Here is a 24,758-nt window from a genome sequence, read left to right as displayed (position 1 = left end):
TATATTTCTATACTATCCCATAGCCAAAGCTCTCTGGGCAGTTTACGAAAGTTAAAACATTAAAATACAATATACAAAGTTCAAAAACCATTTACATAAAACATATGGACAAACAACATATAACTAAAAACAACTTTGAACTAAAAACAATTTGTTTTAAAAATCCAACCATAAAACACAGCTTAAAATAACACTGCTTAAAAATAATATACAAAAGTCAGCAAAAGGAACAAAAGTTCTAAACAGGGAAGGCCTGCCGGAATAACAGCGTCTTTAATGCCTGCTTAAAAACCTTCAACGAAGTCAGCCATCGCATTTCAGCTGACAGGTCATTCCACAACTGAGGGGCGGCAAAGGAAAAGGTCCTCTTGCGTGTGGCTGCCAGTCTCACATTAGGCAGCCGCAGCAGAGAGCCCTCAGAGGACCTTAGGTGGTAGAATGGGACGTAAATGTGCATAGGATTGCACCCTAAATCAGGCAATAGGATGGATGGACGGACGGACGGATGGACAGACGAATAGCTAGATAGAAAACAGTAATGGCTGTACAGTCTCTTCCTGCATCATTGCTATTAAGTCCAGATTGTGGCAAGCAATCCTAGTCAGTGTTCCTGGTATGGAGGCCACATCCAGAGCAGCAGCTCCTGGATCTTTTTGTGGCAATGGGGTTTCCTAGCAAATAAAGGCCAAATTTGCCACCTTGGCATTCTGCCACCAGTTGGCAGGAAGAGGGTAAGAATGTCATTCTTGTGATGGTTCGGGTTACTTCTCGTGCTTCCAAAGCTTAAGCTGATCCCTTGGGTCAGGCTGCACAAGTGATTGGATCTGTTCCATATTTACACTACGCTTTTCTGTTGGAGCAAGAAATGATGAAGAACTGTGTCCATGTTTATCAGTATGTGCCTTGCTGCACTTTACCAGAACTAGCTTTATTTTGCACAAGTGGAGACCCACATAAATTAACGGATGTGTCTTTCTTTGTGTGTATTTTATCTCTCTCTGTGCCTTCTCCCTTCACTCTCTCACACGCTCCCCCATTCACATTACTCACATAATACTCATAAGCACATGATTTGCACACGTATCATGTACATACCACTCTCTTATATATACACACACACACACACACAGACACACACACACGAGTTCATGACTAATTTGAGGCTAACACTGCAATAATGCCATTGCCCTGTTTGTCTGCAGCAATTCCCACATATAGTACATAACAGCCCATCTAGCCCTAGAGCAAGACTTCTGGGCTGACAGTGCTGTAAACTTGTCAGAAGTTGGAATGCTCATAAACATTCCAGAACACCCCAGCGACTAAGCCAATGGCTAAGGAGGGCTTGTTTCAATCAGTTGAAACCAGAGCTTTCACAGTCAATAGCAACAGAGGTTTCAAAAATTACAAAGTGTATTTACCTCATTTTTCTTCTCTCAAGTTTATCTCAGGCATAAATCAGCAACGTGATTATTGTTCTGCATATCTACATATTTTGTGCTTTAACTGCATATTTCATTAGTTCCTTGCTATCATCATACCACTCTGTGATCATCTCAGAAGCTAAGCAGGGTCAGCCCTGGTTAGTACTTGGATGACAGACTGCCTGGGAATCAGGCTTCCTGCACTGAGCATGGTGTTGGACTCAGTGGTCTTGTAAGCCCCTTCCAACCCTATGGTTCTATGATTCTATGATTCCATCACAGGTACCCTGGCATTTTCAGAAGAGAAGCATTGAGTGCTTAACCTTTTCAGCACCTGCTTTCTTTTGCAACCTACCCTTGCTGGTTGTTTCCCATCCCACACCCTACTGTTGCAGTTCCAAATTGTATTTTCCAGGCAACTGGGGGAAAGTAGCTGGTGGGAAGGTTTGCAGAGGAAAATGGTATGTGGGGTAAGGTTAAGCACCCTCCTTCTTACTACTTCTGCCCTAAAAATCCTCCAAACCCCCAATTCGCATATCAGCAGCAAACACTGGTTTGGGGATCTCGAACATCTAGTTCCACTATATTTTTCAACTGATTAAGTTTCCCTTGAAAATTACCCCGTAGGACTCCCATTGGGTTTCACAGAGAGCTGGCTCATGGATGTGATTCCAAGGAAGGCTGAGGGGAAATGCAAGGAATGGGAGCTGCAAGCATGCCTATTAAATCAAAGTAAATGTCTCGGATGGAAACTCCCTGCTGAGCTTCATCAAGATGCCAAGGAATATTTGTTAGTTGTCCACAATCAGCTCAGCTCTTGGTTTTCTGGCAACAAGCACAGTTATTTTTCAAAATGATTAAGTGTTCTTTGGGTGTGGGGCAGGGGTGGAGGGGGGAGGGATTGATAAATTGAAGCTGTGTTTGAGTTGAGACTCCATTTCAGTTGTATTTATGGACAACTTTAAATGCCAAAGCATCAACCATTATGGCATCTGTAAATATAGATGGACTAAGACTGAAAAACCCTTGGCAATTAATCATCAGCAGTTGCATACTGTTGGGAACGTACCCATTTCTCAGTGCTGGCAACATTTTAAACCAAGCTTACAAAGGGTGGTGAAAGCATGCATGCATGCATGCATATATATATATATATATATATATATATATATTTGAGAAGTCAAAGCCAACTTTGGATACACACACATGCACACACACATACACACTGCTATAACTGTATACCTGATGAACAGGTTCATCTTCTCTTGAGCAAGCTAGAGGAGAGAGAATTAGATCAGAAGGTTATTTTCATAATGTAATTGTTGATTAGCCTCCTCCAAGGGGGGAAAAAATGTGCTGACCCATGGGGGGAAGTGCAGCTCTCAGGGGGTCTAAGGGATCAAACATGGTCTCCAGATCCCCCAAAGTTGCCCACCCCTGGTCTAGATGACATCATCTTCCACTTATAACCCTCCCGTGTTTTCCCACTGCTGCTTCCGTCCTTTCTCTCACTGCAGGAAATTCATTAAAGATTTTAAAAAGTGGAATAGCAGCACACCTTCCCATTAGTACTGCTAGGAGCCCTCTCTCTGGAAGCGGCCGCAGATGCACCTGAATCAATCAGCACAGAAAAGTAGCACTGTTGGCCATAAGAAAAACAATGAAAATCCATATTAGGGATTTATTAGGCCAACCTAAAGGTCACGAACTAGTGTGGAAGCTTTCAAGTTCTCCAGAACTCTTCATCAGGCTAGATGGTAAACAAATTGGGCGGGGCGGGTGGGAGCTGACAGATGTTGAAGCCACACAGTCTGCATTTATTTAGAGTCTTAAGACATAATGTGGGAGGAGGAGGTTGCAGACATTGAAATCAGGCTCTAGTAGGTACTGTGATGGTTTCTGGTTGCACCTACAATGATCCGTAGGGCTGCTAGGATCAAACAAACAATTATTTATCCCCCATTTTTGTAGATATAAAAACAAGGCTGTGTTCTTTGCATGCAGTTGTGTAACTATATCAAGATACCTTTATGCAAAAAACTAAGTTATGCCTTAGCACCTGGACATTTTGAGCTTCCTTCTGTATTGCAAAGGCTGAACTTTCTGCCACTCTTCTCTTCTGGACACTGGTTCTGTTCAGAATGCAGCAGATAATTAACTCATTCTCATTATGTGTCTCTCTGCCTCATCTATCTGAGACCCTGATTACCGAATAACTCTTTTCTTATTTCCACGTGCTGTTTCCTGACAATGGTGTTTGGGTCTCAATGTCTGCAACTTGAATGCTGAATGCACTGGGAAACTTGGCAATCAGCAAGACAACATGTTGTTTTTGCACTCTTCAGTTACTCATTTATACAATCATTAATAGGACTTGAGTATTATTAGACTTTGACTCTGCACAAGGAAAATTTGGTGACTGGGTTAATGTCCTCCAGATGTTGGTGGACTGCAACTCCCATCAGCCTTAGCCAGCACAGCCAATGGTCAAGGCTGATGGGTGTTGCAGTTGAACGACATGTGGAGGGCCACAACTCGCCCACACCTGAGTTTATGGAATACTGAGATGCACAGGTCCTATAGCCCTGGAACTTTTAAATTTCAGGTTCAAGAAGAGAGCGTTGCGGGTATCGTATCATACGCCGTCATCGTAACTCAGAAGATTCGGTGCATTGTGTAGGCAAAGTGAAAAAGAACAATGAAAGCATAATCCAAGTGAAAGAGGTCCTTGTCAACATGCTGACCCCAGAACAGTTCGTTTCCATATTACTTGAAGCTGAGCCACCGAATGTGTCGGTGAGTCGTCCCAACAAACCATTTACGGAAGCTTCCATGATGATGTCCTTGACAAAACTTGCAGACAAAGAACTAGTCCACATGATTGGCTGGGCCAAAAAGATTCCTGGTAAGGATCCTGAAAACTCAAGTTCTCATAGTGAAACTTGTGCTGTGTAATATTTAAGACGGGTGCAGAACCTCTTTCAGCCTGAGGGCTGAATTCCATTTTGGAGAAGCTCTCGGGGGCCACATTCCATTGGTGGGTGTGGCTGAATGCAAAAGGGGGCTGGGCCTAAGGCAAAAGGACTGGGCCAAAACCACCAAAAATACCTGCATATTTTAGCCTAAAGTTCTTACTGCCAGTAACTATACCTTAGGAGACACATTTCAACAATTAGAATGGGAGGAAAAACTGCACAAAAGTTGAGAAACCATTAAATGATTAGTGGTTGGGGGAAAGGGAGTGGGGCCAGGGATAGGGGTGTGGTCTTCTGGGGAACACTGGAAGGCCTGATTTGGTCCTCAGACAGGCTGGCCCCTGGGCCTGAAGTTCTGCACCCCTGATTTAAGACATGAGTATTTTAAATCCTGAAACAGGAGAAATATAACACTAATTCCATTGTTATGTGGTTATACAACCTGGCTGAGGCCATTGTTCAGTTTTGCATGTAGAATGTACCCAGTTCAGTCCTTGGCATCTCCAGTTCAAAGGATCAAGTAGCAAGTGATGGGAAAAGAATCTGTGTGAGACCGAGGGAAGCCATGGCCGGTCAGAATAGGCAGTGCTACTGGGCTTGATGGACTAATAGCCTGGCTATGTGCATGGAATATATCATTTGGAAGATGCTCCACCAGGAACAACTCCTGTGTGAGCCCTGCTGAATGAATGGGGAGGTAAAGAGGGACATCAAGACTCCAGTTGTACAACTTTAAATATTTGATATTGGATGCTTTTGCATGAGCCGCATACAGAATTATTATTCTTATTGCTACTATTAGTTCTACAATATTTTACTTCAACTCTTGACTGTAGTCCTCAAGGTGGCTTGCAACAATAGTTTAAAATAAATAAAATATAATACAATATTACACCAATCAAATAGCTTTTCTGTGTGATGTGACATCCATACATATATTTATGGTTAGGGCATGCAGCTAACAACCCTATAGAAATTGCCGCAACAATTTCTGATGTTGTGACATCTACCTGGGTAGACCTTAGTGAATGGAATTAATCCAACATAAAAATAAAAAGAGTAAGTTGTTACATTTGGAGCTTCAGAACAAATGGATTTTTAGACTCAGCTTGCAGAATCAATGCTTCAGCCATTTGACTATTGTGCAGTTTGGCAATTTCTAATTTTTCTAAGACATCTGAAACAGCAGGACAATCGAGAACTGTCTCTAGCAAGTAAAGCAAAGGATCAGAAATACAAGAAGAACATTATCTCTTCTGAAAAGTCTTAAATGAAATTTAAAGTCACCGAGGTCTTGAATAGGAGCCATAGTGATGAGTAATTTTACTTTGATCATTGGGAGAGGAATCCATTTTCACATTTGAGTTACTATCTCTTATTTAATCACAGTGCTGGTAGAAATGTGTGTGGATTTGGTCTGATTTCTTTTCCCCTCACCCCTTATGTAGTAAGTGTTGCTGTTAGGAGTATTATATTAATTTATCTCCTACATGGTGAAAAATCTTTCTGGGTTAGATTCAGACTTAATCATGCTTAGAGCACACACATTGAAATTAATGAGACTTAATTTAGTCATGACAAACTAAAGTTACTGATTTCAGTGGGTCTGCTCTAAGCATGACTAAGTCCAGATCCAACCCTCTCTTTTCACAAGTGTTCATCCTAGAAAATATTGTTTTGTTTAATTTCAGACTGATCTATTTTTCTCGTTTTATCTGACTCTCAGAAACATGCTAACTAAATTCAATTTTTAAAATCAAGTTGGCATTCTAATTTATGTTGCAAGGTGCATCTGTGGTGTGAAAGCTGGGGAAGGGGATGTAAATAAATGTGCAATCATACTGAACGTTTAGTACCACAGATATTAACATGAATCTTTTCAAAGTGGATTAGCATTCACACTGCCCACCTTCCATAGAGCAATATTTTATGTCCCATGTGGACTTCAGAAGTAGGATACTTCACTTCTGCAAAATTCATACATTGTCACTACTACACAGTTGTGTTCCCCCCCTTCCTCCCCATCCTGAGGAAAAAAACCAGTTGTTGTTGTTGTTGTTTTTCAGTCGTTAAGTCGTGTCCGACTCTTCGTGACCCCATGGACCATAGCACGCCAGGCCTTCCTGTCCTCCGCTCTCTCCCGGAGTGTGCTCAAGTTCATATTCATTGCATCAGTGATGCTATCTAGCCATCTCATCCTCTGCCGTCCCCTCCTCCTTTTGCCTTCAGTCTTTCCCAGCATCAGGGTCTTTTCCAGGGAGTTTTCTCTTCGCATTAGGTGGCCAAAATATTTGAGCTTCAGCTTCAGTATGTCCTTCCAATGAGCAGTCAGGGTTGAGTTCCTTTAGGATGGACTGATTTGATCTCCTTGCAGTCCATAGAATCATAGAATCATAGAATCATAGAATAGTAGGGTTGGAAGGGGCCTACAAGGCCATCGAGTCCAACCCCCTGCTCAATGCAGGAATCCAAGTCAGAGCATCCCTGACAAATGGCTGTCCAGCCTCGTCTTGAAGGCCTCCAGTGTGGGAGAGCCCACCACCTCCCCAGGTAATTGGTTCCATTGCCGTATTGCTCTGACACTCAGGAAGTTTTTCCTGATGTTCAGTCGGAATCTGGCTTCCTGTAACTTGAGCCCATTATTCCGTGTCCTGCACTCTGGGATGATCAAGAAGAGATCCTGGCCTTCTTCTCTGTGACAACCTTTCAAGTACTTGAAGAGCGCTATCATATCTCCCCTCAGTCTTCTCTTCTCAAGGCTAAACATGCCCAGTTCTTTCAGTCTCTCTTCATAGGGCTTTGTTTCCAGTCCCCTGATCATCTTTGTTGCCCTCCTTTGAACCCTCTCCAGCTTGTCTGCATCCTTCTTAAAGTGTGGTGCCCAGAACTGGACACAGCACTCCAGATGAGGCCTAACCAGTGCTGAGTAGAGGGGAACTAGTACTTCCCGGGATTTGGAAGCGATGCTTCTATGAATGCAGCCCAAAATAGCATTTGCCTTTTTTGCAGCCACATCACATTGTTGGCTCATATTCAGCATGTGATCGACGACAATTCCAAGATCCTTCTCGCTCGTAGTGTGGTTGAGCCACGTATCCCCCATCTTGTAACTGTGCATTTGGTTTCTTTTTCCTAGGTGCAGAACTTGGCATTTGTCCCTATTAAATGCCATTCTGTTGTTTTCTGCCCAGCACTCCAGTCTATCCAGATCACTTTGAATTTTGTTTCTGTCTTCCAAAGTATTAGCTATCCCTCCCAATTTTGTGTCATCTGCAAATTTGATCAGCATTCCCTGCACCTCCTCCTCCAAGTCATTAATAAAAATATTGAAGAGCACTGGGCCCAGGACTGAGCCCTGCGGTACCCCACTCGTTACCTCTCCCCAGCTTGAGAAGGTCCCATTGATAAGCACTCTTTGAGTCCGATTCTGTAGCCAACTGTGGATCCACTGGATCGTTGTTTCATCTAGCCCACTTCGAGCTAGTTTGCTCATCAGGATATCATGGGGCACTTTGTCGAAAGCTTTGCTGAAGTCGAGGTATATGATGTCTACAGCATTCCCACGGTCTACAAGGGAGGTGACTTGATCAAAAAATGAGATCAGATTTGTCTGGCAGGACTTGTTTTTGACAAATCCATGTTGGCTTCGAGTAATCACTGCATTGTTGTCAAGGTGCTTCCAGATGGATTGCTTTATGATCTGCTCCAGAATTTTCCCAGGGATTGATGTCAGACTGACTGGTCTGTAGTTCCCAGGTTCCTCCTTTTTACCCTTTTTGAAGATAGGGACAACGTTAGCCCTCCTCCAGTCATCTGGCACTTCCCCGGTACTCCATGATTTCTCATATAAATGCTATATAGCATTTGCCTATAGTCCAGGGGACTCGTAAGAGTCTTCTCCAGCACCACCGTTCGAAGGCATCAATTCTTCGGCGCTCAGCCTTCCTTATAGTCCAGCTCTCACAGCCATACGTTGCTACTGGGAAAAACCATAGCTTTGATTATACGAATCTTTGTGGGCAAGGTGATGTCTCTGCTTCTTATGCTGTCTAGGTTTGCCATAGCTTTCCTCCCAAGGAGCAAGCGTCTTTTAATTTCATGGCTACAGTCACCGTCTGCGGTGATCTTGGAGCCCAAGAAAATAAAATCTGTCACTGCTTCCATTTCTTCCCCTTCCATATGCCAGGAAGTGATGGGGCCAGATGCCATGATCTTAGTTTTTTTAATGTTGAGTTTCAAACCAGCTTTTGCACTCTCCACTTTCACCGTCAACAAGAGGCTCTTGAGATCCTCTTCGCTTTCTGCCATTAGGGTGGTATCGTCTGCGTATCTGAGGCTGTTGATAATTCTCCCGGCAATCTTAATTCCGACCTGTGATTCATTCAACCCGGCGTATCTCATGATGTACTCGGCATATAAATTAAGTAAGCAAGGCGACAATATACAGCCTTGTTGTACTCCTTCCCCAGTTTTGAACCAATCAGTTGTTCCAAGTCCGGTTCTTACTGTTGCTTCTTGTCCCTTGTACAGGTTTCTCAGGAGACAGGTAAGGTGGTCTGGTACTCCCATCTCTTTAAGAATTTGCCACAGATTGTTGTGATCCACACAATCAAAGGCTTTCGCATAGTCAATGAAACAGAAATAGACGTTTTTCTGGAATTCTCTCTGCTTTCTCCATGATGCAGCAAATGTTGGCGATTTGATCTCTAGTTCCTCTGCCTCTTTGAAACCCCGCTTGTATTTCCAGTAGTTCTCGGTTCACATGCTGCTGAAGCCTAACTTGCAGGATTTTGAGCATAACCTTGCTGGCATGTGAAATGAGCACAATAACCAATTAAAATAACCAATCTCTACATCTGGGTCATTTGAAAAAACAGTAGAGGAACATCACAGCAGGCAAGCATCATTTTGAGTTCAGGTATGACGATGGCCAGGTTGGACCCAATCGCCAGTTGTGCCCCGTAGTAGGTAGAATAAACCCATTGCGTTGGAACCATAGTTGTCCTTCTTCCTTCCAAGAAGACTCCAGTGGAGCATTTCTGCTGATATAATGGGGGAGGAGGCAATTTTCATCGGCCCTCTCCTCTCTCTGCAGTCCCTAGTCCTCATTCTCCCCCCAGATCTACTCCAGAGGGTTGGGGGACCTCTGGAACAGTGGGGGAGACTGAAAAAGGAGGGCAGAATCAGCAAAGATCGCCTCCCCCCTCATCTTTCTGCTGGTGGAAATGTTCTGAGTGGAACTCAGCTTGGGACAACGTTCCATGGGTGTAAAAGAACCAGGATCCAAGCCAGTGAACTCAGGAAGATTTACTTCAGAGTAATCATTCATAAAACTCAGCCTACATGGCTGATACTTGGAAATATGTCAAAGAGTAGAGGCTGCCTTTGAAATTATTATTTTTATTCCAAAATATTTTTCTCTCCTCCCCTTCTTCTGAGCTGTTTCAAAGAGTATCAGTTTCTTCCCTTCTGCTGCTGGATGTTGCAGGAAACGCAGAGAGGTTGCAGAGAGAAACAGTTGACCATTGGGCAAATTTGGACCTCAATTACCAGTGGGTGATCCCCTACTTTAACAAGAGCACCAATCTGCCTTATGTTCTAGTCTGTAGGCTATTTATGGCATGCTTGCAAATTGCCTTTGTGATGTAGTAGGAATCCGGAAGACACAAACTACTTTGTAACAGGACCTTGAAAAGTAGAAATAACCTGTTGCCAGGCCAGTAGGCCTCTATCTTATTGTTTTCTTTGCTCAGGCATTACTGTGGGAGAAACAGTGGGAGAAAGCGTTGCTTACAAGGGATGGATGTCTATTTCCAGTCTATGTCAGTTTTGGATGTGTTCATTTATAAGTCTGTTGTGTCCGATTTCCATAGTAATCTGCAATTTCTTTAATAAAAAGAAGTCCACATGAAAATTTGTAGTTAAATACATAATTAAATCCATATTTTTGGACATATTTTTCAGACGTTCTGCATTTCTACACACATTTTCTCTCAAAGTACGCATTTCTAAACATAGTTTACCCTAAAAACTGCATATCTATATGCATTTTGATCTTTCATAGAATCATAGAATAGTAGGATTGGAAGGGGCCTATAAGACCATCACGTCCAACCCCCTTCTCAATGCAGGAATCTAAGTCAAAGCATCCCTGACAGATGGCTGTCCAGCTTCATCTTGAATGCCTCCAGCATCAGAGAGCCCAATTGTCATATTGCTCTAAAAGTGAGGAAGTTTTTCCTGATGTTCAGCCAGAATCTGGCTTCTTGTCACTTGAGCCCATTATTCCATGTCCTGCACTCTGGGATGATCGAGAAGCGATCCTGGCCTTCCTCTCTGTGACAACCTTTCAAGGACTTGAAGAACGCTATCCTATCTCCCCTCAGTCTTCTCTTCTCAAGGCTAAATGTGCCTAGTTCTTTCAGTCTCTCTTCATAGGGCTTTGTTTCCAGTCCCCTGATCATCTTTGTTGCCCTCTGAACGCTCTGTTTGTCTGCATCCTTCTTCAAGTGTGGTGCCCAGAACTGGACACAGTACTCCAGATGAGGCCCAACCAGTGCTGAGTAGAGGAGAACTAGTACTTCCTGGGATTTGGAAGCTATACTTCTATTAATGCAGCCCAAAATAGCATTTGCCTTTTTTGCAGCCACATCACATCGTTGGCTCATATTCAACTTGTGATCGACAACAATTCTAAGATCCTTCTCGTTTGTAGTGTTGCTGAACCAAGTATTCCCCATCTTGTAACTGTGCATTTGGTTTCCTTTCCCTAGGTGCAGAACTTGGCATTTATCCCTATTAAATGTCATTCTGTTGTTTTCTGCACAGCACTCCAATCTATCAAGATCACTTATTTTGTTTCTGTCCTCCAGGGTATTAGCTATCCTGCCTAATTTTGTGTCATCTGCAGATTTGATTTGATCAGCATTCTCTGCACCTCCTCTTCCAAGTCATTAATATAAATGTTAAAGAGCACTGGGCCCAGGACTGAGCCCTGCAGTACCCCGCTCGTTACCTCTCCCCAGTTGGAGAAGACCCCATTGATAAGCACTTTTGAGTCCGATTCTGTAGCGAACTGTGGATCCACCTGAGAGCTGTTTCATCTAGCCCACTTTGAGCTAGTTTGCTCATCGGGATATCGTGGGGCACTTTGTCGAAAGCTTTGCTGAAGTCGAGGTATATTATGTCCACAGCATTCCCACAGTCCACAAAGGAGGTGACCTGATCACCTCTCAAAAAATGAGATCAGATTCATCTGGCAGGATTTGTTCTTGACAAATCCATGTTGGCTTCCAATCATCACTGCATTGTTTTCAAGGTGCTTCCAGATGGATTGCTTTATGATCTGCTCCAGAATTTTCCCAGGGATTGATGTCAGACTGACTGGTCTGTAGTTCCCAGGTTCCTCCTTTTTGCCATTTTTGAAGATAGGGACAACATTAGCCCTCCTCCAGTCATCTGGCACTTCACCCGTCCTCCATGATTTCTCAAAGAGAATAGACAGTGGTTCTGAGAGCTCTTCTGCCAGTTCCTTAATTACTCTAGCATGCAGTTCATCTGACCCTGGAGATTTGAAGTCATTCAAAGTAATTAGGTGTTCCTTGACCATATGCCTATCGATCTCAAGCTGCAATCCTGCCCCTTCAGCCTGTACTTCGCCTTTGCCAGGGGGGGTTAGACCCTCTTTTGGGAGAAGACTGAGCCAAAGTAGGAATTGAGCACCTCTGCCTTTTCTTTGTCATCTGTTATCGTTTTGCCATCCTTATTTAATATTTGAACCACCATTTCTTTCCTCTGTCTTTTATTATGCATGTATCTGAAGAAAGCCTTTTTGTTGCTTTTAGCACCCCTGGTTAACCTCAGCTCATCCTCAGCTTTAGCCTTCCTGACGCCATCCCTGCAATTCTGTGCTACCTGCCTGTACTCTTCCTTTGTAACTTGGCCTTCGTTCCACTTCCTATACGTGTCCTTTTTTGTTTTCAGGTCATCTCTAAGCTTTTTGTGAAGCCACATTGGCTTCTTCTGTTGTCTTCCACCTTTTCTCTTGTTGGAATTATTTGTATTTGTGCCTTGAGAATTTCCTTTTTTAAAAACTCCCACCCATCTTAGACTCCTTTTCTCATTAGAGTCACTTGCCATGGGACCTTATTTATCCTTGTTCTGAGTTTATTAAAATCGGCTTTCCTAAATTCCAGGGTATGCATTTGGCTACACTTGGCTTTTGCTTCTTTTAGAACCAAGAACTCAAGTATAACATGGTCACTTTCCCCTAGACTTCCCGTAACCGCTACTTTATCTACTCAGTCATCTCTGTTGGTTAGGATCAAGTCAAGAATAGCCGATCCTCTAGTTCCTTCCTCCACTTTCTGTAGGAGGAAATTATCAGCAATACAAGTCAGGAATTTCTTGGAGGGGCCATGTTTTGCAGAATTTAGGGATGTACAAAAGTCACTTACCTTTCGCGGATTATGTTGATGGTGGGGGGGGGAGGCGCTCCGTCCCTCCCCCCAGAATCCTGGGCGGGGGGGAGGCGCGCCGTTCCTCCCCCCCAGAATTCTGGCCAGCCTGCTGTGCTCCGCAGGGATTCTGCGGAGCCGCTGGCCGGCTCTGCCAGCAGCTGGACATCCGGCCGCTGGCTAACAGGGATGCAAACGGCGGCGGCTGTAGCCGCCGCCGTTTGCGTCCCTGCAGTCAGCCGTGATAGGCTACATAAATGTTTATGTAGCCTATCACAGCTGACTTAAAACAACAACAACAACGCGTGTACGCAAATGGCGGCGGCCGTGGCCGCCGCCATTTGCGTACGCGCGTTTGTTTTTTTCCTATCACGTTTTTTTTTTTAAACTTAGCCGTGATAGGCTACGTAAAGATTTACATAGCCTATCACGTCTTTTTTTTTTTTTAACTGGAAATGGCGGTGGCGGCAGCCGGTCGGAGGACTGGCCGCCGCAGCCGCCGCTGAACCGCCGCCGGAGCCGCCGCCGCTAGGAAGTTCCGCCCCAGGTAAGTCTCGTCCCGGGGGTGTGGGGGGGTGGCAGACCGTTCCACCACCAATTTCGGGGGGCCGAATGCGCTGGCATTCAGCCTCCCTGAGATCTGTGGCGGAATTCTCTGACATCCCTAGCAGAATTTGTCTCCCAACAAATATCGGGAAAATTGAAGTCCCCCATTACTACTGCACCTTGCTTCCTTGAAATCTTGGCAGTTTGCTTCTCAAAGTGTCATCCTCATCTTCTCCTTGATTGGGTGGCCAGTAGTAGACTCCAATCACCATGTTCCTTTTATTCTTTGCGCTGCGGTGGCTTATTGGTTAAGACGCTGAACTGCAGACCGGAAGGTCGGCAGGACAGCAGTTCGAGACCCGAGTGCTGCGTGACGGAGTGAGCTCCCGTCTTCAGTCCCAGCTTCTGGCAACCTAGCAGTTCGAAAGCAAGAAACTGCAAGTAGATAAATAGGTACCGCCTCGGCGGGAAAGGTAACAGCGTTCCGTGCACCTCGGTGTTCAGTCATGCCAGCCACATGACCACGGAAGCGTTTTCGGACAGCGCTGGCTCTTCGGCTTAGAAACGGGGATGAGCACCGTACCCTAGAGTCGGACACGACTGGTTGGAGACACCTTTTTACCATTTATTTTAACCCAGATGCTTTCGATGGGGCTACCAAGCTCATCCTCCTGTATTTCTGTGCAGAGATATGTGTTTTTAACATATAGTGCAACTCCACCTCCCTTTCTGTTCCTTCTGTTCTTTCTGAACAAGTTGTAGCCTTCAGTTGCTGTATTCCAGTCATGGGAGTCATCCCACCAAGTTTCACTTACACCTATCAAGTCATAATTTCCCTCCCGTATTAAATAGAGTTCAAGTTTGTTCTGTTTGTTTCCCATACTCTGGGCATTAGTATATAGACATCAAAGACCATGTGCTTTATAGTATGGCTTTCTTCCTACATGTTTTTTTAAGACTATTATTGAGGATTATTAGAGCTGTTGTTGTGTCCGTTGTGCATGAGCTTTTGTCCATTGTTACCTCCAACTTTACATCTCCCTCCCCTGTAGGATTCAGTTTAAAGCCCTCCTGATGAAGTTCTTTATGCTGTGGTGAAACACATACTTCCCAGCCCTTGTGAGGTGCAACTCGTCCCTTGCCAACAGTCCATCTTCCAGGAAGTATAGCCCGTGGTCCCAGAATCCAAATCTCTCATGCCGGCACTACCTTCGTAGCCAGTCATTCATCTGAAGTATCTTTCTTTCCCTTTCTATCCCTCTTCTACTACTGGAAGGATGGATGAGAAAACTTTCTGGGCCCCAAAGTTCTTGAGTTTCCTTCCCAAAGCTTCAAATTCTGAAGTGATTTCTTTGTAGCTCCACTTGGTGGTATCATTTGTTCCCACATGGATGAGAAGAAAGGGATATCCATCAGAGAGAGCGGAGTGTAGACAGCCCTTCAGTCATGTCTCTAATCTGTCCTCCCGGGAGACAGCATACCTGGAGAGTCCATGGGTCTTCGCAACATACTTGGGTTTCAATCCCACGCAGCAAGGAGTCTCCCACATCTACTACTTGTTGCTGTAGGCCTTGGTTTCATTGCCTCTCCTTGACTGACCTTCAGCCTCTTGCTCACTCTCACGCGGGGTCCCCTGTAATTCTTCCTCTGCAGGCTGTCCTCCAGTCTCATCCTCAAGTACCTGAAAAAGGTTCCATAGTTCCACTGCTTCCACTGGTGCAGAGTGGCGTCTAGTTCTTCTGCTCCTAACTGTCACCCTTTTCCAAGGAGTATCCTCTTCTTCATTTTTCCTCACCTCAGCATTTTCCTTTTCTGGCTCAGCTTGCTGTTGCTCTTCTAGCTTCTGTACCTTGCTTTGCTGCTGTAGTTCCTTCGTTCTGTCTAAGAACTCTTTGTCTTCTCTTATTCCCTAGAGGGTCGACACAGCCGCTCCAGTCCTCTTACCTTTTCTTCCAACAGTGTAATCAGCTTGCACTTGTTGCACATGTAGACCATGTTGATCTCAGGCACCACACCTTGCAGGTCACCACCACTGGAGAGTCTTTTCCTTCCATAGTCCATACTCTCTATTCCCTTTGTGTTTCTAGCTTTCTGATGGTACTGGGATAGCCTGTGCTTTGTCCTCTATTCACTGGAGGTTAACAACAGAGTCCCACTGGTATGGAAGTGTGTGTTACAAGAAAATAAATTGAAAACAAAATTTGTTAGGGACCTCCCTCTTAACCTCTCCTGCTGAACTCCTGTTTGCTGTCCCTGTTCGCTCGCTCTGATTGCTCGCTCTCTGGGAGCTTGCTTGCTTGTATAGCCCCTAGACCAGCTGGAGCAGCTTCCTCTGCTCTGCTCTGCTCAGCTAGGAAGTGGGAAACAGACTGAAACTGCCCGCCCACTGTGTTGCCCCGGCTGTGGGCTTTGAACCCTTAGGTTAGAGGTGCCAAGATAGTGATAAATCAGATCCAAAGGTTTACTTACAAGGATACTTTATTGGGTAACTTGCAGCACACAGGCGTACCCAATGGTTGGATCAGTCAGCTTCTCTGAACCACGAGCCATTGGGTCAAATGGGTTTTATACCATACATGTCAGCAGTGAGGCAGCATGACACTAGCAAGCGCCCCCTAGCGTCCATTCCCAGCATAGACTAACAGTGTTTGGTTCTCAAGCACAGCCACCTGCAGCTCAGCATAAACACATAGCTTTGCTTCTCAGGCACGGCCTGATAAGGCTTTCTACTCATTAGCAAGGAATGTGCTGAGAAGAGAAGGCTGTTATTGGCCCTTTGAATCATCTGCACATGCTCAGAGGCTTACTAGCATGGGAATTGCACCAATAATGAACTTAAGCAAGCATTATGGATCTCTAGGCCCTTCTAACACTACTAATGACTTAGCTATGCTCATGGGGCCAATACACCCACACAGCTGCTGGGAATACTCAGGCCCCACCCCTTCAATTCAATTGAGCTGAGAACTGCATTGCAAAATTCTGAGAAATGCGAAATCCAAAGGATCATTGCATTACACTCTGAACATTAGTCTGGGAATTGTGGATTAGATCATTTCAGTTTGAAAAGTGAACTGGACAAAATCCTTGAGCATCCCTAGTGCTTAATCCCTTGCTGCTTCTCTGTTTAAAATCACTTCCTTCCAGAGCTGCTTTGCTTTTAAGAAAAACAGCACTTGGGCTTCATGAAACACATTTGTGTCTAATGTGTAGTTTACCACTCAGTGCTTCTACTGCACATCTCTCTACCCTTGTTTCCTTCTCTTCTTCTTCCTCCCTTGCCTTATTTTTTTTTAATCTTCCACTTTTATCCTCTCTGTGAAGATGACATCTTAGTTAAATTGTCACTTCTTCCCATAAGGCTTTGCTTTCAGTGAACAGCTAGCTAGAACAGCAGGTTGCAACTGACTCATTCCCAACTAATTTCATGCTGTTCCTGCTCTTGAGAAACAGTATGTAGGAGTGGTGTGGGAGATCATGTAGGGTTGAGCATCATCCATGAATTTCCTGATGGCCTTCATTTTAATAAGGACACCGTCTGGGCCCTTTTTTTTATCAACCTGGTAATGCTGATGCTGGTTTGAGAGGGCATAAAGTCATGGCACAAACATCAGGGTCATATAGCAGAGCATTGCACCATGACACTAAGGTTTCCAAGTTACAGTAGTTTGCTTGACCCTTTTCTTGTATCTCTTTCTGTGTGTCTTTCTTCCCTGCCTAGGAAAATATTGCCTGTTAAATACAGGTCTGTGCAAAAGAAATCCTTTCAATGACTTTACTTCCTATAAGCAGATTTCATCTTGTCTTGCCAACAGTACAAGTATTGTCTTGCATTAAAAACAACAACAAAAAACCCTCCCCACAAAAACCAATATCAGCTAAGGAGCTGGCTTATTTATAAAGATGTACCAACAAACCATCTAATTATTCCCTCTAACAGCAAACTTCGTTGTCTGAATACCTATCGGTATGGACGTGAAACAAGGCCACCAAAAATAAGGGAGTGGTTTCTATGTACTCCCTAGGTATGAAAAGTATAGAAACCTGTAAATTAAAAGGCAAAGAATGTTTTGAAAACACCCCAGATAGCTTGAGGAGTGGTAATGTACAGGTTCCAGGATGTACGAAATAGTGAGGCATCAGTTGAGGGGTTGGAGGAGGGGGGGAATTATTGTTGAGGGAAGAAGAGGGAATCTTACCTGTTCAAGCCAGGGTTGCAAAGGTAACCTGGGACAAAGCATAGTCTACTCTTCCCCCTCCCACCCACCCCCACCCCACACACACCCTGGTCCAAATGTTGTCAGTAGAAAACAGCATACTTAAGTACATGGAATATCAACATAATAAATATGTTTTATAGTTTAGTATGTAATATTTAATGATGAAGAATTCATGAATAACCATGAATGCTGATTCACTAGGTAGGCAAACCTACTTTAATGGAATGCGAAATGACACCTTAATATCAGGAAGTTACAAATCATCATAGTATCTATTCATATTATTTATGATTACTAAAATTAAGAGCAAAATGACCAAACATTCACATAATTCACACAAAATTTCATTTATTACAATAATTAATGCATTATCTAAGATGGGGCTTCTTTGGCCCAAGATAAGGGCCACATTCCCTTCCAGGGAACCTTCCAAGGCTGTTTAACAGGGTTGGGCTTGGTACTTCACAACAAGTGGGTGGGGCCAAAACTAAAGTGGGTGGGGCTGCCCTCTCTCCTTCTCTCATACACTCGCACACATTCACGTGCATTCATATACATAATACACACCCACCCAGTCTCAGACATAATCCACACCCATTATTGTCACACACACAGTGCACAGAGTTTTAATATGGTGTTATCCAAGGATGCGGAGGAAGCTATATTGTCTGAAATAATTAGATTCTTTTAAAAATTCACTTTTCTTTGTTAGGAAAAAGAGGAATGGATACTTGGATGTTTTATGATGTAATGACTCCACCTCCTTACTATCTTTTTAAAGGCTTCATAGAGCTCAGTCTGTATGATCAAGTCAGGCTTCTGGAAAGCTGTTGGTTGGAAGTGTTAATGGTGGGCCTGATGTGGAGATCCATCGATCATCCAGGCAAGCTCATCTTTGCACCAGATCTTGTGCTCGACAGGTGAGAAAATAAGTACCTTTGTGGTAAAGTGACTGTCTCAGAGAACTGGCAAGCTGTGGTTTAAATTGTGATGCCTACAAAACTGTAAGTTTGACCTTCTTTTCAACCCTGACAACAAAACCCTAATCTTCCTTCCTGCCTGCCTACCTTCCTCTCTTCCTTCCTGAGGAGGCAATCAGGGCTGACCTTTAGTTTGACCCTGCCTATATTCTGATCCAGATTAGGCCACTGTGTCAATTTCCCAGGCAAAGCTCTAGAAATGCTTGACCAAGTCATGCGCAAATAGTCTTCGGTTGAAGTCCATGGCATCCATGTACCAGGTGAGTCGAAAGACTGCTGATTCTGCTATTTGTGCAGCTCAGAAGAGAAATTACCAGTCTATGCTAGAAATTAGGGAAAGTTCAGTCGTTAGAACAGCTTTTCTTGTTTATTTGAATTGACCCCAGTGCTATGTTTTGTATGTTTTGTTAATCAATCACATTATTTAAAGTAGAGCTGGTGTGGTTTCACCCAAGTGAATTCTGAATACTAGTATCTCAACCCACAGCCTGCTTTGGACCTCATAGCCAAGCTATTAGAGCAAGCTTCCCCAACCTAGCACCCTCCAGATATGTTGAACTACAGCTCCGATCACCCCAGCCAGCATGTCCCATGGCTGGGAATTATGGGAGTTGTAGTCCAATAGGTTGGGGAAGAGAGTCTTACTGCTCTATATTCTGCAGGTGATGGTAGCTAATGTTCTCTTGGGTTAGTTTATTGTGGGTTTACATTCAGTGGCAAAGGTGGGGCACATAAATGCCCAGTTAAAATTGGCTTTCCTTGTGACCCCTGGTAGGGGCAGCATACAGAGATGGTTAAGAACTGTCTGAGGGACTCCAGGGTATGTTACAGCAACTCTCACTATCTCTCCTTTGTTTGTTAGTTAGTTTGATTTAAATTTCTGTCTGACTGTGGCATAAACAAAAACCTGTGTAGGCAGAAGGGAAGGTTTTACAATTGTCTGTATAAAATGGAAGTACTTGAGGCTCTCACATTTTCAAATTGGGATTCACCACACTACAGGAATTACACCCACTGCAAAGGATCAAGTTACCACTAGATGTCTCTAGGTCAGGGGTGCACAACCCTGAGGGCCTCATCTGGTGTATGCTGGGGGGCTGGGGCCCACACATGAACGTATGCACCCATGCATCCACACAGAAATGTAATTCTCACCAATTTGAACATTTCCCCACCAAGCATGCAAAGCCAAGCTCAGTTATTTGCAGCTCTACTCAGAAGTAAGCCCCAGTGCAACAGGTTTCAGGCTTGCACAGCGCAGTGATCCAGATTGGGGTCACTGGAGGGTGGAGAAGGCTTTCTTTAGGCTAAGCAGGGAATACCCCGTTCTTATCTCTGATGGGTGATCATTGATAAGAGTGGTTTAAAGGCATTTAAACTTTAAATATCCTGCTGTTTAAATACCTTTGCAATGTAAAGGTATGGATATTTAAAAGTTACATACCCTGCTCTTTAAATCACTTTAAATTTTAACCGAATTTAAAGAGCAGATTATTTAAAATTTAAATGCCTCTTAAATTGCTCTAAGCATTGAAAATGGGGTACCAGATGGTGGTACCATAGATTTCTAGCAGCCAGGCAGCAGGGTGAGAGTGGAAGGAGGCAGCATCAACTAATGGAAGGGAAGTGCTGGAGAGCCCACCAGGCAGAGAAGGACGTATGGAACCCACCAAGCAGAGTGGGACTCCGTTCTGCCTGGGAGGGAAGACAGAGAAGTACAACCTGGGGCTGAAATTCCTCCAGCAAAAGAGGAGACAGCAGGTAGAGGGTTGCTGCTTCTGTTGGCTCAGTAAGATGCTCCCTCTGCATCCATCTCCAGTGGCTCATCATTCCTTGAAAAGCAGAGTTGGTGAAACATAGGTGTTCTGGGAGGTGGTTCCAGTCTTCCAGATAGGAGGCGCAGCAAGGGAAAAGGGCTGGAGTTTCTTTTTTTTAAGTGAGCAGGAGATCTTTAGAAAGCTGTGGAAGGCGATAGAGAGCTACAGGAGCAAAGGACTTGAGCAGGGTTGCAAGGGATGCAATGAGAATTTTTAAAGGTTTCTTTGTTAGATGTTTAGGATTTCAATCTGCTTATTAAAAAAGCAAACATCAAAAACTCCCAAACCATGAACGCGGACAAAAAACAACTATATTCTGGAGCACGAAGCAATCTTTTGCAGGAAAGAATATTTTGCGTCCCCAGTAAACCTCTACCCGTTTTCAAATTAGGGATGAGGGGAAATGTGTGGAAGGAATTTTGGAAATCTTTGACATGCTCTTGGCGACGACTTCAAGGCTTCGAGAGCTGAAATTGCAGCACAAAGAATATCTCTGTGTCAAGGCGATGATCCTTCTGAATTCCAGTGAGTAGATGCTTCAGTCATGTCAAGCTGTGCTTATTACTGAGACAAAAAGTTGGGTGGTGGTAGTAGAAATATCAAAGGATGCAAGAGCCATTAAGGCGAATGAAATAAAAACACTCAAAGTGCTTTTTCCTTCCTCATGTTATAATGGCTTTATGATTGATACACAGAAATAATACCTAGGTCACCGTGCTGTATTATTCTGCGAGCTGTATTTTTATACTTTCTAAAGGTAACACTTAAAAGGGCTCTTAATAAAATTGTGGATGACCCAGGACTTAAGCAGTGCTTCCTATTTTGTTTGAATCACCCTGTTGTTTGCCAACACATACAAAAGTGAATTAGGTTGCCAACTCTTTTCAACTGGGCCTGCTCCTGTGCTTTTAACTGATGAGAAGGAGAATAATATTTCTGAACTCAAAACACCTTCTCAACAAAAAGACAGATTTTATAAATAGCAATGGGAATAATCTCTTTTCATTTTGAAACCTCCAGCTTTAAAACATTGTAATTTTTTTCACCAAGGTTGGGCAGTACATCCCCCTCAAACATCCCAGTCATTTCCCTTTAAAAGAAGGAAGCATGATTGCTAGCATAACAGGCTAAAGTCTGCCTGTCCTGTTGTGCCTGCAAACTCCTTACAGCCACTGTCTGAGTTGCTGTGATATCGTGCAAACTTCTTTAATGTTGATGAACAATGCAGCATCTTTAGGAGAAGTGGACTGTTAAGTTTAGTTGTAATGGAAATATTACACAAACCCTAGAGACAGGAAGAACTATGTGATACTGGCAGGAAGGTGGGGAAAAAGACAGGACTCTGTAGAAAAGGGAGTCATGAGGTAGACAGGGGCACCATTTAGGTGGGGCAGGGAGGCTGGTGTCATCCACCATCCCACCCTGCCCTGTGTTTGAGAGCACTAATGACTATTGTTTGAAAGCTGGTAGACTGCACCCCACAGACTCACAGAGTCTGTCCTCCAAATAAACCCAAGTTTTATTTAAACAAAACCTTTCCACGAAGCTCTCTTAGGCTGTGGCCCCTCTCTCCTCAGGCCTGAAGGTGTTGCCCTCAACCACTTCCTGATTCCAGTGGAGGCTGGTGCCCTGATTTCAGTGGGGCTGTGAATCTATTTTAGTCTGGGTTTTAGTCAGAACCAGCAGAACTCTAAAGGAGCTATCCAAGATGCTGAACAGGGGCCTCCACTGTCTGTTTCCTCCTGTAAGCTTCTAGGGGCAGAGACCTAATTTTTTTGCTTATGATTCTCTGTAAAGTAGCACATATATTGTAAACACCAAAGTGCACCTTCCGGAAGTAGCTGAAGACATGTTTTATTCAAACTGTCTTTTGGTGACCAGCAACAGAGAAAGATAAAGTAGATTTATTAGCATATTGTTACCAACCCTGAGCCTTTGGGATGAAGTAGACTATACATCCAATCAATTAAATAAATAAATAATACATCAGATATGGATAACAGTGATGATGTATTTTTTTCTACCACAGGTAAAATAGTAACTAGGGATGGGCGGATTCCCTGCCTTCCGGTCCATGGGGAATCTGCCAGCAGGGGCGGGGAGGCGATCCATTCCTCCCCCCGGAATCCTCCGGAGCTGGCTCCTCTCCGCAGCAATTCCGCGGAGCCGCACACCGGCTCCGTATTGCTGGCGATATGGTAACGGTGGCCGCCCTTACCATAGGGGACGCCACTTGCGGCCGTAAAGCCCTTAGTTTAACCTAATTGCAGCCAATCTACTTTATCTTTCTCTCCACTATGCCATCTGCGGCTGTATTCATTCCTCACAGCGATACAGAGCCGGCGTGCGGCTCCGCGGAATCGCTGCGGAGAGGAGCCAGCTCTGGAGGATTCCGGGGGGAGGAGGAGGTAAGTGATCCGTTTCGCCACAGACTCCGGAGGCTGGATTATTTTGAATCTGGCCTCATTTGGGTCCGCGGCGGAATTCTCTGCCATCCCTAATGGTAACCCTATCATATGGATAGAAGAAAGCCTCATGGTCATGGGGCTTACTCTCAAGTATGGGGGCTTACTTTCAAGTAAGCGCAAAGCAAATATATGAAGGAAATGAGTGTGTGTGTGTGGGGAGAACAAGAGAAAAGCTGCTATATTTAACAAATTTATTTAAAGACCATTAGCGTTGCTGGTAATGTGCGCTTTAGGCCCTCACTCTCTGCAGGAACAGCCAAGAAGAAATGCAGCAGGCTGCAGCCTTCCCCAACCTGGTGCCCTCAAGATTTGCTGGACGACAAGGCAGAATACTGTCTGTGCTGGCTGGGAGGGGGGATGATAGGATTTGCAGTCCAACACATCTGGAGGGGACAAGGTTGGGAAAGGCTGGGTGAGAGACATGATGGAGAAGTTCTGCGGCCCCTTCCCAGAGCTGTGCGGAGGCAGGCGAGGCGGCTGCTGTGTCGGGGCTCCTAATATCCACTACATGTCTTCTCGGAAGTAAGCATATAGATTTCAGTGGGGTTTATTCCCAGGTATTTCTTATCATTTTAATTCTATTTTGTAAATTTCATCTATTTTGAAATATAGATGAGTCATATAGACTTCCTCCTTCTTCTCTCTGCCCTCCCCATGCCCCACCCGGCACCCCACATCCCGCTGTCTTTTTTGGCTACCGCCACCGCCACCACCCAACAAACTGACTGAGCTGACCTATCTGAGTCTGATGTTGGCCAGCGTTGTGTCTGTGTGCTGGGTTGCTGCCACTCTACAACTGGCTGGGCTTGCTGGGGGCACAGGATTGACGATCCGGATCAGCGTCTCCAGCAAGCAACTCAGCCTGGCCCCTGTGCTCCCACTCTTTCCTGAAACTGGATGGCAACGGCGCAGTCTCAGGCGCAGGCATAGTGGCAGCTCCTCCATCTCTCCCTCTCCAGTGAGAGGAAGCGGGCTGCAAGAGAGGGTAAATTAACCCTTTGCCAGGTGAGGCTGCCTTGCCCAGGCGGCCTCTCAGGACAGGGGAGAGGGGAATTTGCCGTTCTTCCTGCCCCAGGCCTGGAGCTTTGGGGAGAGTAGCTGCTGTAGTAGCATCTCAGGCTCTTCCAGCCGCCTGCCCCACAGCGGTAGACTGGGAGTGGGAGGGACCCGGCTGAGACTGGCTCTAAAAAAAAAGTCCTGGGTTTTCGTCCTGGTGAGACCCCCCACCACTGCACCCCTGCTGCTCAGTCTGCTGTCCAGGTACTAACTGTGGATGGGCAACTTCAAGGTCCTTCCTCCCCCTTCTTTTGGTTCTTTATCTTTAAACTGGATTTGGACCAGACAGACCTTCAAGTAGAGGACATCTTCAAATAGAGGACTATCCTCTGTAAAGTAGGACACATGGCCACTGTAGGCTTGAGGGAGGGATCGATCCTGGTGGTGCATACACTCACACATCTGCTTTCACCTCCAGTAAACAGGTTTGAAAGTGTAGACAGGTTTATATTGTTTCAAAACCCTACAAAACCTGTTTGACCAAAGGCAATAATGGAACAAAAGATTTATGGTGTGGACACATGGCAGGTTGTGAAACTGTTCTCAAATCACTTTCAGGTAGTGTTGCTGCCAAAATTCGTACTTACCTGGCCTGGAGTCTGCATTTGTCCAGCCTGTAATGCTGTAATGCTTGTATTAAGAATGGAGTGCAATTCCCTTCAGAAGCTCTTCTCTGGCTGAGATTTTGTCCATCACTGATTTCATCTCTCTTCAAAAACTATTATTTGCCTCCAGCCTCAGTAGTTTTGACAAAAGCTAAAATTGATTCTCAAATGTCAATAACTGTAGCTTTTCTTTCACTTTGGTTGCCAAGAA

At 44.6% G+C, this 24,758-nt stretch overlaps 1 protein-coding gene across 1 annotated transcript in view; it reads left to right on the top strand.

Moving 5' to 3' along the window:
- The window catches only part of ESR2 (estrogen receptor 2), a 74,436-nt gene that overhangs the window by 36,173 nt on the left and 13,505 nt on the right, over positions 1-24,758 (top strand). The window contains exons 4-6 of the mRNA XM_084826560.1: positions 4,030-4,329; positions 18,403-18,541; positions 20,810-20,943. Coding sequence (XP_084682686.1) covers positions 4,030-4,329; positions 18,403-18,541; positions 20,810-20,943 — 573 coding nt within the window. The remainder of the gene's footprint in view (positions 1-4,029; positions 4,330-18,402; positions 18,542-20,809; positions 20,944-24,758) is intronic.

This window comes from Heloderma suspectum, chromosome 1, assembly GCF_057233095.1.
Source record: "Heloderma suspectum isolate Gila_16-S chromosome 1, 16-S_ref, whole genome shotgun sequence".
Taxonomy (NCBI): domain Eukaryota; kingdom Metazoa; phylum Chordata; class Lepidosauria; order Squamata; family Helodermatidae; genus Heloderma; species Heloderma suspectum.
The sequence above is the reverse complement of the archived record's forward strand: the minus strand, read 5'-3'. Positions and strand labels throughout refer to the sequence as shown.